The sequence below is a fragment of the Anoplophora glabripennis genome, unplaced genomic scaffold (genome assembly GCF_000390285.2).
Source record: "Anoplophora glabripennis isolate ALB-LARVAE unplaced genomic scaffold, Agla_2.0 scaffold25, whole genome shotgun sequence".
NCBI classification, from domain to species: domain Eukaryota; kingdom Metazoa; phylum Arthropoda; class Insecta; order Coleoptera; family Cerambycidae; genus Anoplophora; species Anoplophora glabripennis.
The window spans coordinates 2,013,436-2,027,212 of NW_019416306.1; the positions used below are offsets into that span (position 1 = coordinate 2,013,436).

At 32.8% G+C, this 13,777-nt stretch overlaps 1 protein-coding gene across 6 annotated transcripts in view; it reads left to right on the plus strand.

Annotated features, from left to right (window-relative positions):
• LOC108903543 (homeotic protein antennapedia-like) overlaps window positions 1–13,777 on the plus strand; it is a 401,892-nt gene that overhangs the window by 361,588 nt on the left and 26,527 nt on the right. For all 6 annotated transcript variants that reach the window (XM_018705760.1, XM_018705761.1, XM_018705764.1 and 3 more), the window contains one exon: window positions 11,478–12,418. In XM_018705760.1, the coding sequence (XP_018561276.1) occupies window positions 11,686–12,418 (733 nt within the window). In that variant the 5' untranslated portion in view covers window positions 11,478–11,685. The remainder of the gene's footprint in view (window positions 1–11,477; window positions 12,419–13,777) is intronic.

Consider the following 13,777-nt stretch of genomic DNA (forward strand, 5'->3'; position numbering starts at 1 on the left):
CATTATTGTTTTAAATATTAATTCATCAGTTGAAATCAGTAAAGTAGTTTACAGAAAAGCAAATCACTTACTTGATTATTCCTGTATAATATTTATATAATATTACAACTGTTTCTCAAAGCAAACTTACATTTAAATAGTGTCTTCAATATGAGTTTATTGATTTACGTTTCAAATTTATGTAGTCCCTGTGTTACTGTTTAATATATTTAAAATATTTGTGTGTGAATTTGTGTAGGTGTCTACTAGTTCAACCGCTCTTCGTTTGCCGAGAAAGAAATCTATTTCAAAGTACTGAAGTAACAGGTTCGAGGAAACGATAATTCCGGTTTGAGGATATTGAAAGCCCGTTTAAAACCATTGACAAGTAAACTACTTTACCGACCTTAGTTTATACACATCGAGCTAAAAAACTTTGGCTTTTAACCGACAGGAGCGCACGTATCGACCTACTGGAGCGGTATTTTTAAAACTAGTATTTGTATTCGAAGTTTCGTGATAGGTTTTTTAAATTACTGGAAATATTTTAACTTAATTGAATCGCTAAATAATTTACCATTCGTTAATTTAGGTTGCCTACTAGTTCATCCGTGATGAACTTATACATTTCGAAGTAAATGATTTGACATCATTTTAATTGTGAAAAATTTTAAGGTGTAGCAAATAAACATTAAAATTTATTATATTTTGTTGCTTCAATCTACATTCTAGCATCACCTCATTTTTTTCTGTTTACTTATAAAAATTTTAATAATACCTATATTTAATAATAAACGAACTATTAGCTTCTCACTAATGTTGCTAATATAATGAAAATATACAGAGAAATAACAGATACTTAATGAATTCCATGGTTAGAATCTCACATAAATTTCCAATTTATTTAATAACTCCCTTCTTCCATAGATGGAGCCGATATGACTACCATAAGACAAATATTGATTTCTGAAGTCTTCCATACTTATTTTTTACCACGGAAAAATAATAAACAAGATTCATATTTCAATCTTTATGTATTGTTTGCTTATTAAGAAAATGAAATAATATAATTTTTTAAACAATTTCAGATATCTGCCTTTTAGGACTTAAAGATGAAATAGAACCATTTTAGGTAAATTGAAGTTTTTTTAATCAATAATTCAGGCAAATAGTAATGCTTAAATCATTGGAAATGCATGCAGGCCTATTGTTAGTATTAATTTAAACGTTTACTTTGATCAAATTGTAATCTTATTAACTTCATCTTTTGTTTCATTTTACATTAGACAAAAGGGCATTGTAAAGGTTAAATGATCTTTTAAAGGTGAATATTACTAAAAAATAGTCCTTTTAAGAATGTGTTAACGTGGAAATGTGACCTTATGAACTTCATTAGAAATATTTAACTTTATTACTTTAATAGTAAATTTTTTTTGAACATCTGCATTGGCCACAATGATATTTTGTGTTTATTTATATAGATAAGTGCAGGATAATATTATACAGGACGTCTCAGGGTTAAAGTGACTTAAAAACATCCCATCTTTACTCTTTGACAATACTCGTTTCTGAGTTACATGATGTTCTCTCGGTTTTGACTAAAAATTTAATGAGCTATAACTCTACAACGTTTTGGCGTTATATTCGGTGTTGATGATATTACTCTGTATATTATTTTCTGACAGATATGTGCAGCAGTCACTAATTTAATAAAAAATTAGTAAAACGACGGGAATTTAAAAAATACTGATTTGAACTTTGACAAGTAAGGATAATTTAGATGATAATAAGTGTATCCATCAAGTTAATGTGAATCTTAGAGGGAGCCACAGGTGCAGTAAACAATAACTTTATCATAACCTAACATTTCTCCTTCAACTGTTCGACGAAAGATTTACATATCGTCATTTCTCAACAAAAAAGATGTACCGGTGAAATGTTGTTAAACTTAAGCGTTTCCAAAATATTTTCAATTTTAGTACTCTAGTCACCTCCCTAGTAATTTAAATTGATTTCATTGTGATTTATTATAAATGTTGAATTATTGTTTATTTTAACCCTTTATAGATTTTAAGTATAATTAGCATAAAATTAATGCTATTAACTAAAGTTGTTGTAGATTTTTTTCGAGATGGCTTAAAAATTAGGGCAGTATTTTATCTATTTATCCTGCACATATTATATATTTTATCATATATCATCAGATTTAAAAATCGAAGTCGGCTCTGAATTTTTTTATACTGTATTAGGTTTCTGATTATAAGTCTCGGAATCCCTTCAAAATATTATTCAAGTATATGCAGGGTTTCCAAAGTCATAGAAGATTATATTTTATGTCAAAACCGACGAAACACTGTAATTCAGAAACTATTAAAGTTAACGTAAAGGATGTTCTTAATTTAGTGAAATATGTCGTACAGTCCGTACAATATTGGTCGAGATAGAAATAGATAGAAAATAAAAGGCCGATAAAGTTCTGTTATCGTAACTACTGTAACAATTTACCGCAGCAGGAACATGCCTCGAAATTTTCCGCCAATGTCTTTCTACCTCGGTTGTCGAATGCAGTTAATTCTAAGAAAGTGACACAGGGGTCTTCTTGGAACTCTGTCTCAACAAATGTTGTACGGACTGTATCCCTTGTTGACGAGTGTAACTTTAAAAATAGAACATCCTGTATCCGTCCATCCTGTTTATAGCAACTACAATACGTTCTTAAGAATTTACTGCTACTGCTTTCAAACGATTAACTAGCTAGGTATACTGTTTTCAATGTCGGCTAAACAAAGTACGTTAAACGTTCCCAAAAGAAAAACATATTTTAACTTTGTTTGAAATATGACAATCCTTTTGACTCATTTTCCACGCATATCACTGAATGAAAAAAGCCGTACGTACTAGATTCCACGTGAATGTAAACCGTTCTAATATTAGCATAGCTTGATTTTCAGTCTTTGAGTATTGATTGTTGTGTACAGAAAAGCAAGTAGATTCAAGAGACAGGCGAGAGCTAGGGTCGTGAATATTAATTGGCCCTGTGCGGAGGCAGTTGCACCGCGAAAACCGACACATTTACACCTCATACTTCTCACCCTTGCTTTTATCCCTATGCATAACCATTCCATCCAAAAACACCCTGGAGTGTCAAGTTCTTTGATTAAATTAAAAGTTGTACCCCTACTGGGCCACTGTTACTATTTACATGCAAATCTCATTTAAACATTTCAGCCAATTACGTTTCGCTGGAGGAATCCTTTATACCTTTTACGTATTTTCGACCAGACTCATAAATAACCTCTTTAGATTTAAAAAGTGGATATTTGTTATGAAATCTGTAGTAATAGAATACACCCTAGAACATAATTATCGGTTGGTCTTTCGTAAGTACCGAGGGAGCCCAAAATTTTTACACGAAAATACTCACTTTCCTGATTCATTACTCTAAAAATTATTAAAAATAATTGTTTTAATACTAATAATACTGAAATATTTTTTTTAATACCTATTGATTTGCCATACTGACTACTGCATTTACCGTTACCTCTACTGGTTCGTGCCTATTTGGAAATCATTGTATACAAAGATGTGCAATTTATTCGCAGTTTTCATCTGCTACTCCATTATTTAATTGTTATTGAATTGGTGGGCATATTACTATGTTTATGTATATCTATTATTAGAACATACTAATACATATGTATGCCACAGATACACGGTCCTTTCACAAATAGATAACGCAATTAAAAGTAAGAACATACAAAAATAGTTTGCTTTAGTTAAACATTTGTTGAATGATAATTTTCACAACAAACTGCTATTAATCACCGTTATTCAACCGATATTGATTATTGAATATGTCTCTTATTAATGCATTTTATTTATCATTAAAAAATCCTCTCCAAGTTTATATTTTGTATATAGGTAGGTACCTACATTTGTAATTGAATAAAATTGGAAGTAATAAACTTATTTGTTTAAAAAGATATACATCTTTATTATTAGTTATTGTACTTTAGTTTAAAGGTGCTAAGTTAATTCAAAATAGTTGTATATTTTTTTTGGAAACTATTAAGTCCATACACTATTTAATATGAAATAACTAAATAACGCTGCAAACCTTAAAATGAATTATCTGCTTTTCTTGTAATATCTCACTTTCAACAAAGATAAGTACGAAATTTATCAATTACCTAAATAACTTTTTTCTCTATTTTTAGGAAATAAAATGTCCCCCAAAAATCATTAAACTACTTTGTTCTCTTTTTATGAAAAGAAAAGAGAAATAGGTACATATCTAAAAAGCAATTCTTCATTTTGAAAAAATGTCAATTTTTATAGATAACTGAAGTTTTCCAACTACTTACCTTAAATGTTACTCTAATACAGGGTCGGAAAGTCCCCATGGTTCATCGGCCGTTACGTGAGAGCGATAAAGAAAGTCATAGAAATCCGTGCGATAGAGAAGATGGCTATAATGAAAGCGTCTAATAGTCACCGCCCATTTCGCCCTTCCACAAATAAGATCCACTTCTTATTTGTGGAAGGGCGAAATGGGCGGTGACTATTAGACGCCTTCATTATAGCCATCTTTCTCTATCGCACGGATTTCTATGACTTTATCGCACTCACGTAACGGCCGATGAACCATGGGGACTTTCCGACCCTGTATAGGTACTATTAAAAGTATTCCTATTTTAACGGTCCCTTTGTGTTTCTATGTATAATTTGGTCTACTTTAACAAAGACTTCTTCCAATGTAGCAGATAAGATCTCGACAGGTGGCTGGATCTATAGGTACCCCGAAACTTGATTCGTTGATTCTAAACCGAAAGCTTCACTGACTAGTTAGTTGATTTAACTATCCTCTCTCTATAATAAGTTTTAAACGTATATAAAAGAACTGCTTATAATTTGCTGAAGTAATATGCATAATCATGTTGATGCATTAACAAGATTGTGCACTTATATTTTCTAGCTATGCCTTTTGCATTTGTCACCCAAGGTTAGCTTATATAGGTTGTTATTATATTAAAAATCAAAAGTAACTTCAGTCTGTTACTCTCATTAGCTTATCGGTAATTCAAACAGATTTTTTTATACAAAAGAAAATGTTTGTGATAGTGTATTTAATTTTAATCGTGTTTTCCAATTATACAGAAGTATGTACAGTGAGTTAAATTAAGTGGGATTTCAAGGTACTACTGAAACTACTAAATTTAGAAAAAATTGATGACACATTCTGGATATTAATCGAATTAGTTGACCAATCTTTATCTTCTTTTTAAAGTATAATTTGATACAAAATTGAAGAAAAAAAAAAGTCTAACCAAAAGCTGTTAAGGCAAAATTGATACAATGGAAATGGTATTTATGCCGCATAACTATATTTAGGTACAAGGAGGCAGAGAGTGGCAACTACTGATATATGTGTAAACATTTTTTTAATTGAATTTATAATTGCAATTTTCAAATTACATAAAATAAAAAAAAAATATGTAATATGGTAATATTATTTATCTACCTACAGTTGGGTTTGCTCAAAATCAAGTGACATTAAATTAAACAATAAAATAAATAAACACCTTGCACAATGTTTAAATGTTCAAGTATCAAAGTTATCAAATTTATGCAAAAATAAAATAATTCCACCACAACATAATGCAACGGAATAACAATTCACTATGTGAAATAATTTATGTTCCAGTTGTCAAGCATGGCCAACTTCATTTTTAAATAATGCAGAACGCGGACTCATATTTTATTCTCTGTGACGTTGTTCGTTCGGTTTTCGAGTTAAAGGTCCCCTTGTAGTTTTTTGAAATTTTATGTTTTTAAAACAATTTGCAATGATACGTCTCAACTGTCAACAAAAATTGGAATATACGTACGTAAATAGTATTTTTTTCTACGATTTCCAAATGTCTTGGCGAAAAAAGATAAAATACAAGTTTTGTCGGTACCACATGTTTGAAGTAAACGGTAATGGTTGCGTACCCAACTAGGTGTAGATGTTGTGACAGACAATTTAACATTCAACTTGTTTAATGCGGCCGTGTCAAAGGCCAAAGTATAGCGTTTCATAAACCGGCCTTAAATCTTAACGAGATCTAGATATTCTCCGTTCTTGGAATTCATCACATGTATAAAAAATAACAGCCACTTGTTTGTAGTAACTTATGCATACCTTAAGTAAAAAATTCGTAAACAGGAATACGTGTCCTAATATAAATATGTATGTATTTTCTCTGTACTGTTAGAATATTTTCAACTATATATCTTGTCCCAAATTGCCACATGTCTAAATATTAATTTTTGATTTTTTATAAGATTACAATTTTTTGCTTGCGAGTTACGCAACTGTTTCTTTATTCATATCGTCATCAATTTAGTCAAAAGAGTACCTTCTCTCAAGTATTTTTTATGCCTAATCCTGATAGTGAGTTAACAAGGGTTGTACGCTTTTAAAGTTGCTTATTTCAATTTAAAAAAAAAACATACCTACAATGTTCCAGAATTATTGAAAAGGATCAGTTATGATTTTTGAATATCAAAGTACTACGATTTAACTAAACTTCCCTTAGAAACTCGGTTAAAATGTTAGACTGAGACTGACAAATCTTACATTGAATTTGCTGTAGAATTTAAACTAGTTTCCTTTAAAATTGATAGTCAGTGGGTTTCAGATAATAAAAAAAGTTTAAGTAAAGTGTGTCTTAAAAGAAATGGCAGGATTTCGTATGAGGAAAAAAGATTTTATTAATTAAAAAGTTGGAAACGTTTTTGCATGTTTTTAAAGGGCGATTGCCATTCATTCAATATGAAAGAAGATATCAGACAGATATACTCGGCGACTCATTTGGCATACTCAACTTCTTTTAAGAAAATTCTATATCACGCTTTTGCATAGCTGCGGTTGAATTTCATTCATAATTTTCCGAATTTCTACTTTAATTCAGGAATGGTTTACGAATCTCCACAGGAAAAAGTCGCAAGGAGTAAGATCGCATGATCTTGGTGGCACTTCACTGTTACGTGAGTTGAGTCGTCCATTAAATTTCTGCTGTAATAAGTGGATAGTTTCACGTGCCGTGTGACAGGTGGCACCATCCTGTTGGCACCAGATGCAATCCAACAATCAAAATGAAGCCACAAAAAATCCAAGAGCATCTCTTGATATCGTTCTCCATTGACAGTCACTGTGTTTCCAGGCTTATTTAAAAAAAAACAATCACTCCGCTAGCATAAAATTCATACACACCATACACACTGCCATTCTTTGGGTACACAATGGTCGTTCTTGAATGACTCGAGGATTGTCTCTGCCCCAAATTCGACAGATTTGTTTGTTCACTCACAGACCCACTCAAATTTCCGCCACACTATCACTCACCGTAGCGATATTTTCGGCTAAACAGTCAGTACGAGGATGGCTTGTATTTTTATTGTCTGCAACCGAACCTGTATATTCAAATTTGGCAACAAATTTTGTCACAGTTGTTTCTTGCAGGGCGTTCCTTCTTCTGAGAATTCCATGCATAGTCTAAGCTACACACTCTCCGTACTTGTAATGAATTTTCACTCTTCACACAATAATTTGTTGTTAGCGCTCCATTTTGTCTAACCGCAACGTGTTTACTACAGTATAGCCCAACTTTATTTTTTTAGATATTTGAAGCGGAATTGGTTTGCCGAATTGTAATCAAATTTGCAATCAAATTACATCAATAATATTGAGATTGACCGAAATGTATATCTAAATTTGTAGTATGTACCTCCTTAACTCTAAGATTACACAGCCACACACAAAAAAAGTTGTCTGTATTTCATGCGATATAAAATGTTATATTTACACAATATATCAGTTGTTGCCACTCACTGCCTCCTTGTATCTAAATATAGTTATGTATAAATATCATTTCCATTGTATCAATATTGCCTTTAACAGCTTTTGGTTATACTTTATTTTTTCTTCAATTTTGTATCAAATTATACTTTAAAAGGAAGATAAAGATACTAATTCGATTAATATCGAGAATGTGTCATCAATTTTTTCTAAATTTAGTAATTTCAGAAGTACCTTGAAATCCCACTTAATTTAACTCACTGTACATACTTCTGTATAACTGGAAAACACGATTAAAATTAAATAACACTCACAAAGATTTTCTTTTGTATAAAAAAAATCTGTTTGAATTACCGATAAGCTAATGGGAGGAATAGACTGAAGTTACTCTTGATTTTTAATATAATAACATCACCTACATAAGCTAACCTTGGATGAAAAATGCAAATCGAAAAGTTCGAATTTGTTATTTTCTGAAAATTTGGCCAGCCATCTTGGATCCGCCATCTTAAATTTTGCAAAATTGACCTCGGATCCGTGATCAGCGACCCCGAAAACCTCCGTATACCGAATTTGGCGCGAATCTGTTAGTTTTTGAAAATTCATGATATCTGATCATAATTGAACCGGTTTTTTTGGCGTTAGAAAAAGAACCATCAATTCTGACCACGGATTCACGTTCAGTGATGTCTTAACCATATAAATAAATATTTAAATATAGAAAAAAATACATTTTTTCAAATTTTGACGTTTTTTGAGGTTAGGAAGTTCCTGTGAAAAGTACAGACAACTTTTGTTTTGTGTGTGGCGTGTTATTTGAATAGTAATTATATACTTTTTGTCAGAAAACACATAGCATAAATATCTAACAAAGTTAAAGCTTGATTAGACGTGTTATTCTTTATTACATTTGAGGCACTATATTGTTGATTATGGCAAAATTAGGAAATGGGAATTGTTACTTTAGTGAGTAGGTATAGCTTCAAAATATAACTTTTGGACCAAAGCCAGTTTGGTTAAGTCATATTTCCATAAATTTGCTCTTAGTATGTGTTCCATTCATTCTAAGACACATTGTATAGATTATTTGTAGAATTTGTAGAGTAATGGAATTATGAGTAACTTCCAAATTTGTTTAACAATGTCATTGAGGGTAATAAAATCAGAGCATTTACGGAATAAGCAGGCACATCTAAAATTGTTTTGAAAAAATATGTTTTTTTAGAAAATGCGAAAAAAATAATTTATTTCAAGCTGTAGTGCATAATAAGAGGGAAATCTGATGAAAAGTCTATGCGATGATGTATTACCAACGATGTGCAATGAATAATAATAATAATTAACTAGGCCAACCTATATCCTTGAAGACGTGAGTTTCATCTCACAATAAAATCCAAAGCCTGCGATTTGCTCGTGCTCTGTTTAATAATTAGTTAACTATCTTGTCTTGAGAAACCTCCCTCTTTGATCTTAGGATCATCTATCTACAAACTGGAGAATTTCGGTGGACGTTTGAGCAAATTTTTCATTAATTGTCCTGCATCCTTCCAAAATTCTGTAGGATGCCAAATATCCTTCGTGATGTTCCTTTATCCATTTTTCCTTAATATACAAGACGTTTACAAAGGAACAATAATATTTGCATAATAAAGAAATTGAAAAAATTAAGTTGATCTTCTTTAGGGATGTCAATAGCTTTTATACAGAGTCTTCAGAAATGATTACAAGCCACGTGACCAGTAATTTCGTTTGGGACAGTAATTTTATTTCCTTCATGTCGGCAATTAAATTTTAGTAAAATTAAAACAATAAGATCAATGTTACATTAAAACCCAATATTCTGTTTCATCTGCTGTGACTGGCGCAATTTTTCACGAGATTCTATTGACCAATCAGCAATCGCATTATCTCAAGCGTAGACGTAACGGTTTGTTCATTATAGACGAATTATTTACATTGCTGACGCCAAGATTTGGGAAATTTTCGTTACCAGCACCAATTGGGTTGCTTAAACTCAGCGGTTAGGTGGCTTGTAAACATTTATGAAGGCTCTGTATATTAGCAATATGGAGTTCGCAATATATCGCAATATTCCTAGGTAATATTCTATTTTATGTAGACTGTTATATTAGAGCTAAATTTTAGATTGAAGGGAATATGAATGACTTCATAAAATCTAAATTGTTTACGTAGACTAGATTCGTGTATTCGAAATTACGGCATGGCAAGGTGATACGAGTAAAACAACGAAATCGTGGTTGAAATCTCATTTGCACATCCAGGCATTTTCTCTCTCTGAACTAACTCATAAATCTGTGACATTAAAAAACAAAGGCAGCGAGTACATCAAAACATGTCTGTGGTAAAAAATGTTGGTTTAGCAAAAAGCAAAAGCTTGATGGCGGCGTCACGTTGGCTGACTGCGGTTAACGAATTACATGTGTGTGTGTGTGCGGAACCTTTTAGCTTGACAAATCGTATGTCGGAGACGGAGACCCTTATGCTGTGGGTGGAGGCAATTACTTTTCCTATTAAACCCTCTTTCGTTTCATAAACACGGATGGCCGAATTCCAATACATTCCGACAACAGGAGCATCCGCCAAAATAATTCATCCTTTAATCTGACACAATCCTTCAAAGTTCAGATCACTCTTAAGACATTTGTTTAACAATAATGAGAAATCTATGTGTTCCCTTCGCAGCATTTTTTCTGTGTATTTTGCAAACAACTTTTTCAAAATTTTCTTTTATTACTAATAACATATATTTTTAATAATTACAGTAATGCCATGCCACTTCAATTTTGTGGACTTATTTTTAATGAAAGACTTATTTTCATCCGTACATGTGGTCATTATATTGATCAGTTATTTGCGGGAATTATACCTGTGTAGTAAGTAACAAACTGTTCAATTAACATAATTGGATTTTGTGACGCAATAGTTTTGCAATTAACCTTATCATGTTTAATACTCACCTTTTGCAGTGTTTTTTCTGTTAATAACTGGTCACCAATTTTAATTGGATTAATTACAATACAAACGCCGACGGAATAATTACTGGCACTCATATTTTCCCTATAAGAAAATTAAAGTTCACCGTCATGTTCATCACAATATTGATAAATTCAAAAATTCTATTTTTATTCAGTTTATAACCCTTCTAATAGTAGTGTAAGTAACACTAGGTACATAAATTTAATTATCAAGAAATTAGCCACCAACGAAAGAGAAATATGGAAATAAAATTGCAATAAATATTTCAATTTTTTTGTTATTAACATTTAACCACATATTAAAAGCTATTTTTCAGAAGACTTACATTTTTTGAATTTCGGAAACCACCGTAGCTAACTAGCTGCATTCCGCGAACACGTGTGTATATGATGCGTGGCAACTTAATGATGAACTGTCTCAGTTTACATGTGTCACTCATTTTCTGGTGGTCTCCACTTTACTTAAATGTTCATTTACAATTTGAGCCTCGATCCGTATTGTCTGTTAACACCAATCATAACTGCACAGTGTGCGAATGTCTGCCGTTATGTCCCTAACCCTGCTCCATGATACGTACAATAGTTTATATAATAATAGAGATAGCACCTAATCATTGTTTTGTTTTGACATGATTAACTGATTTATACTTTTGTTGCAGAAATACGCGAAAACTCTTTTTTGTATTGGATGAAGATTGAAGCCTCGAAACAAAACAACACTGCGCAGACTGTACAAAAGTGAATTTAATTAAAGTGTAAATTAAGTGTAAATGATAGTGGAGATGAAAGGATGCAACTGTAGTGTTTAATGTGATTTTAGTGCAAGAACTCAGTGTAAAAATTTTGCTGTGATTAAAAAAAATTAGCATGAGTTCGTACTTTGCCAATTATATTCCGGACATGAGAAATGGTGGTGTGGTATCAGCGGAACACCAGCATCAACATTATGGAGCCGCTGTGCAAGTGCCTCAGGGAGGCGGTGCTGTCCAGACGGATCCAAACTCTTGCTCGGGTGACCCTTCCGTTGTCGGCTTGCGCCAAGGCATCCCTCCGCACCATTACGGTGGTCCACCGGCAGCTGGACAGCCTCCTCAAGGGATGCCTTATCCGAGATTTCCACCTTACGACCGAATGGATATCCGAAGTGCGGGCTATTACAACACGCAGCAACAGCAAATGGATGGCAACCAATATCGGCCAGATAGCCCGACTACCATGCATATGGGCGGCAATGCCCCCCCCAATGGACATCAAACTCCCGTTGTGTATGCAAGTTGTAAATTGCAAGCGGCAGCGGTGACACAGAATGGTGTTCTTGGTCCAACTGGAAGTCCGCCGCTCGATACGACGCAAAATATGGGCAACCATCATATGGCTCACCATATGCAAGAGCAGCATCCGCAGCATCACCAGCAAGCTCACCACCAGCAGCAGCAACACATGATGTACGGTGGCCAGCAAAACGCCAATATGCATCAGGCTGCTCCTCATCAACAGGCTCCTCCTCTACAGCAACAGCCGCAACCTGGCCAGCAACCTCCAAATAATACGGCTTCTGCGTTACCTAGTCCCCTTTACCCTTGGATGAGGAGTCAATTTGGTAAGTTCACTTCTCTTTATAATTGCTTCTGTAGATTTTTAAATACCTACAAAGTTAAACGTTTATATAGGTACAAAAATTATTAAAATATATTATCAAATAATGATCTGCATTAACCAATTCGATAACTATTACATACATATAACGATTACTGGTTTCCTTTTGGCGTGCCTAGTTAAAGGCAATTAAAAACAAATCTCTCTCTCTCTCTTAACCCTACGGTGTAATCAACTTTCATCTAGTCATGAATGCGAAATCATAGACAAAAAAAAGGAATTTTATTGTTAAGGGAAGTACATATTGAATGTTAAAAACATCTAAAAATAGAAAGAAATTATTATCAAAGGCAACTTCATATGAATATATATAGTCCGGTCAAATTAGACCAAAAAATAAGAGTGAAGGTACATAAATTTACAACAAGCTGAAAGTGAGTAAAATTGTTTAAAACATAATTAAAAATAACATATTAAAATTCCTCATCGTTCCGGTACTTGGGAAAAAATTTACTCGAGGTCAACAGAATGCGTTTTTCGCGATTTTCAGCTAAACGGTAAGTTTTACCATAAAATGACCTCAGACAATCTACAAATTGTAGATTATAAAATTGTCTATAAAAAATTTATCAATACTGTTTTTCCTAAGAGCCACGGTTTCTGAGATATAACGCTTCAAAAATTTGTAAAAGTTGTAATCGTCATAATATGCATAAGTACGCCACTGTAACTGTAAAAAATGATGCAGTGCTAAATGTGGTTGCAAAAAAGTTGGACTGTCTTGTTCTCTGGCATATACAAATTGTCAAGGCCGGTCGTGTTCTAATGTTGAATCACCAACAGTAGAGGATTCGTTTGATACCAACGAGGCAACATGCGATACATCACTTTTGACGCAATTTACTTACACCCAGAATGAAGAAGAAGAAGAAGATCAAGAAGAAGTGCAAGAAGAAGTATTTGAAGGTTATGAATCAGACAAATAAATTCCTCTACTTTTTTTTTAATTTCCATCGCTTTTATCATTTCCAACCCTTGCTACTATCTGTTATTATGCAATAGTGCAATGTGGAATGGGCCTACTGGGGAAACCACGTTAAAAAAAACGTGCTAAGTACACTACCTCATAGGTGGCGTGGAAACGTGTGCATATTAAGACGATTACAACTTTTACAACGTTTTGAATCGTTATATCTCAGAAACGGTGGCTCTTAGGAAAAAAGTTTTTATAGATAATTTTATGATCTACAATTTTTGTCTGATGTAATTTTATGATAAAACTTACCGTTTAGCTGAAAATCGCGAAAAACCCATTTTTTGACCTTTGACCTCGAGTAAATTTTTTTCCAAGTACCGGAACGAT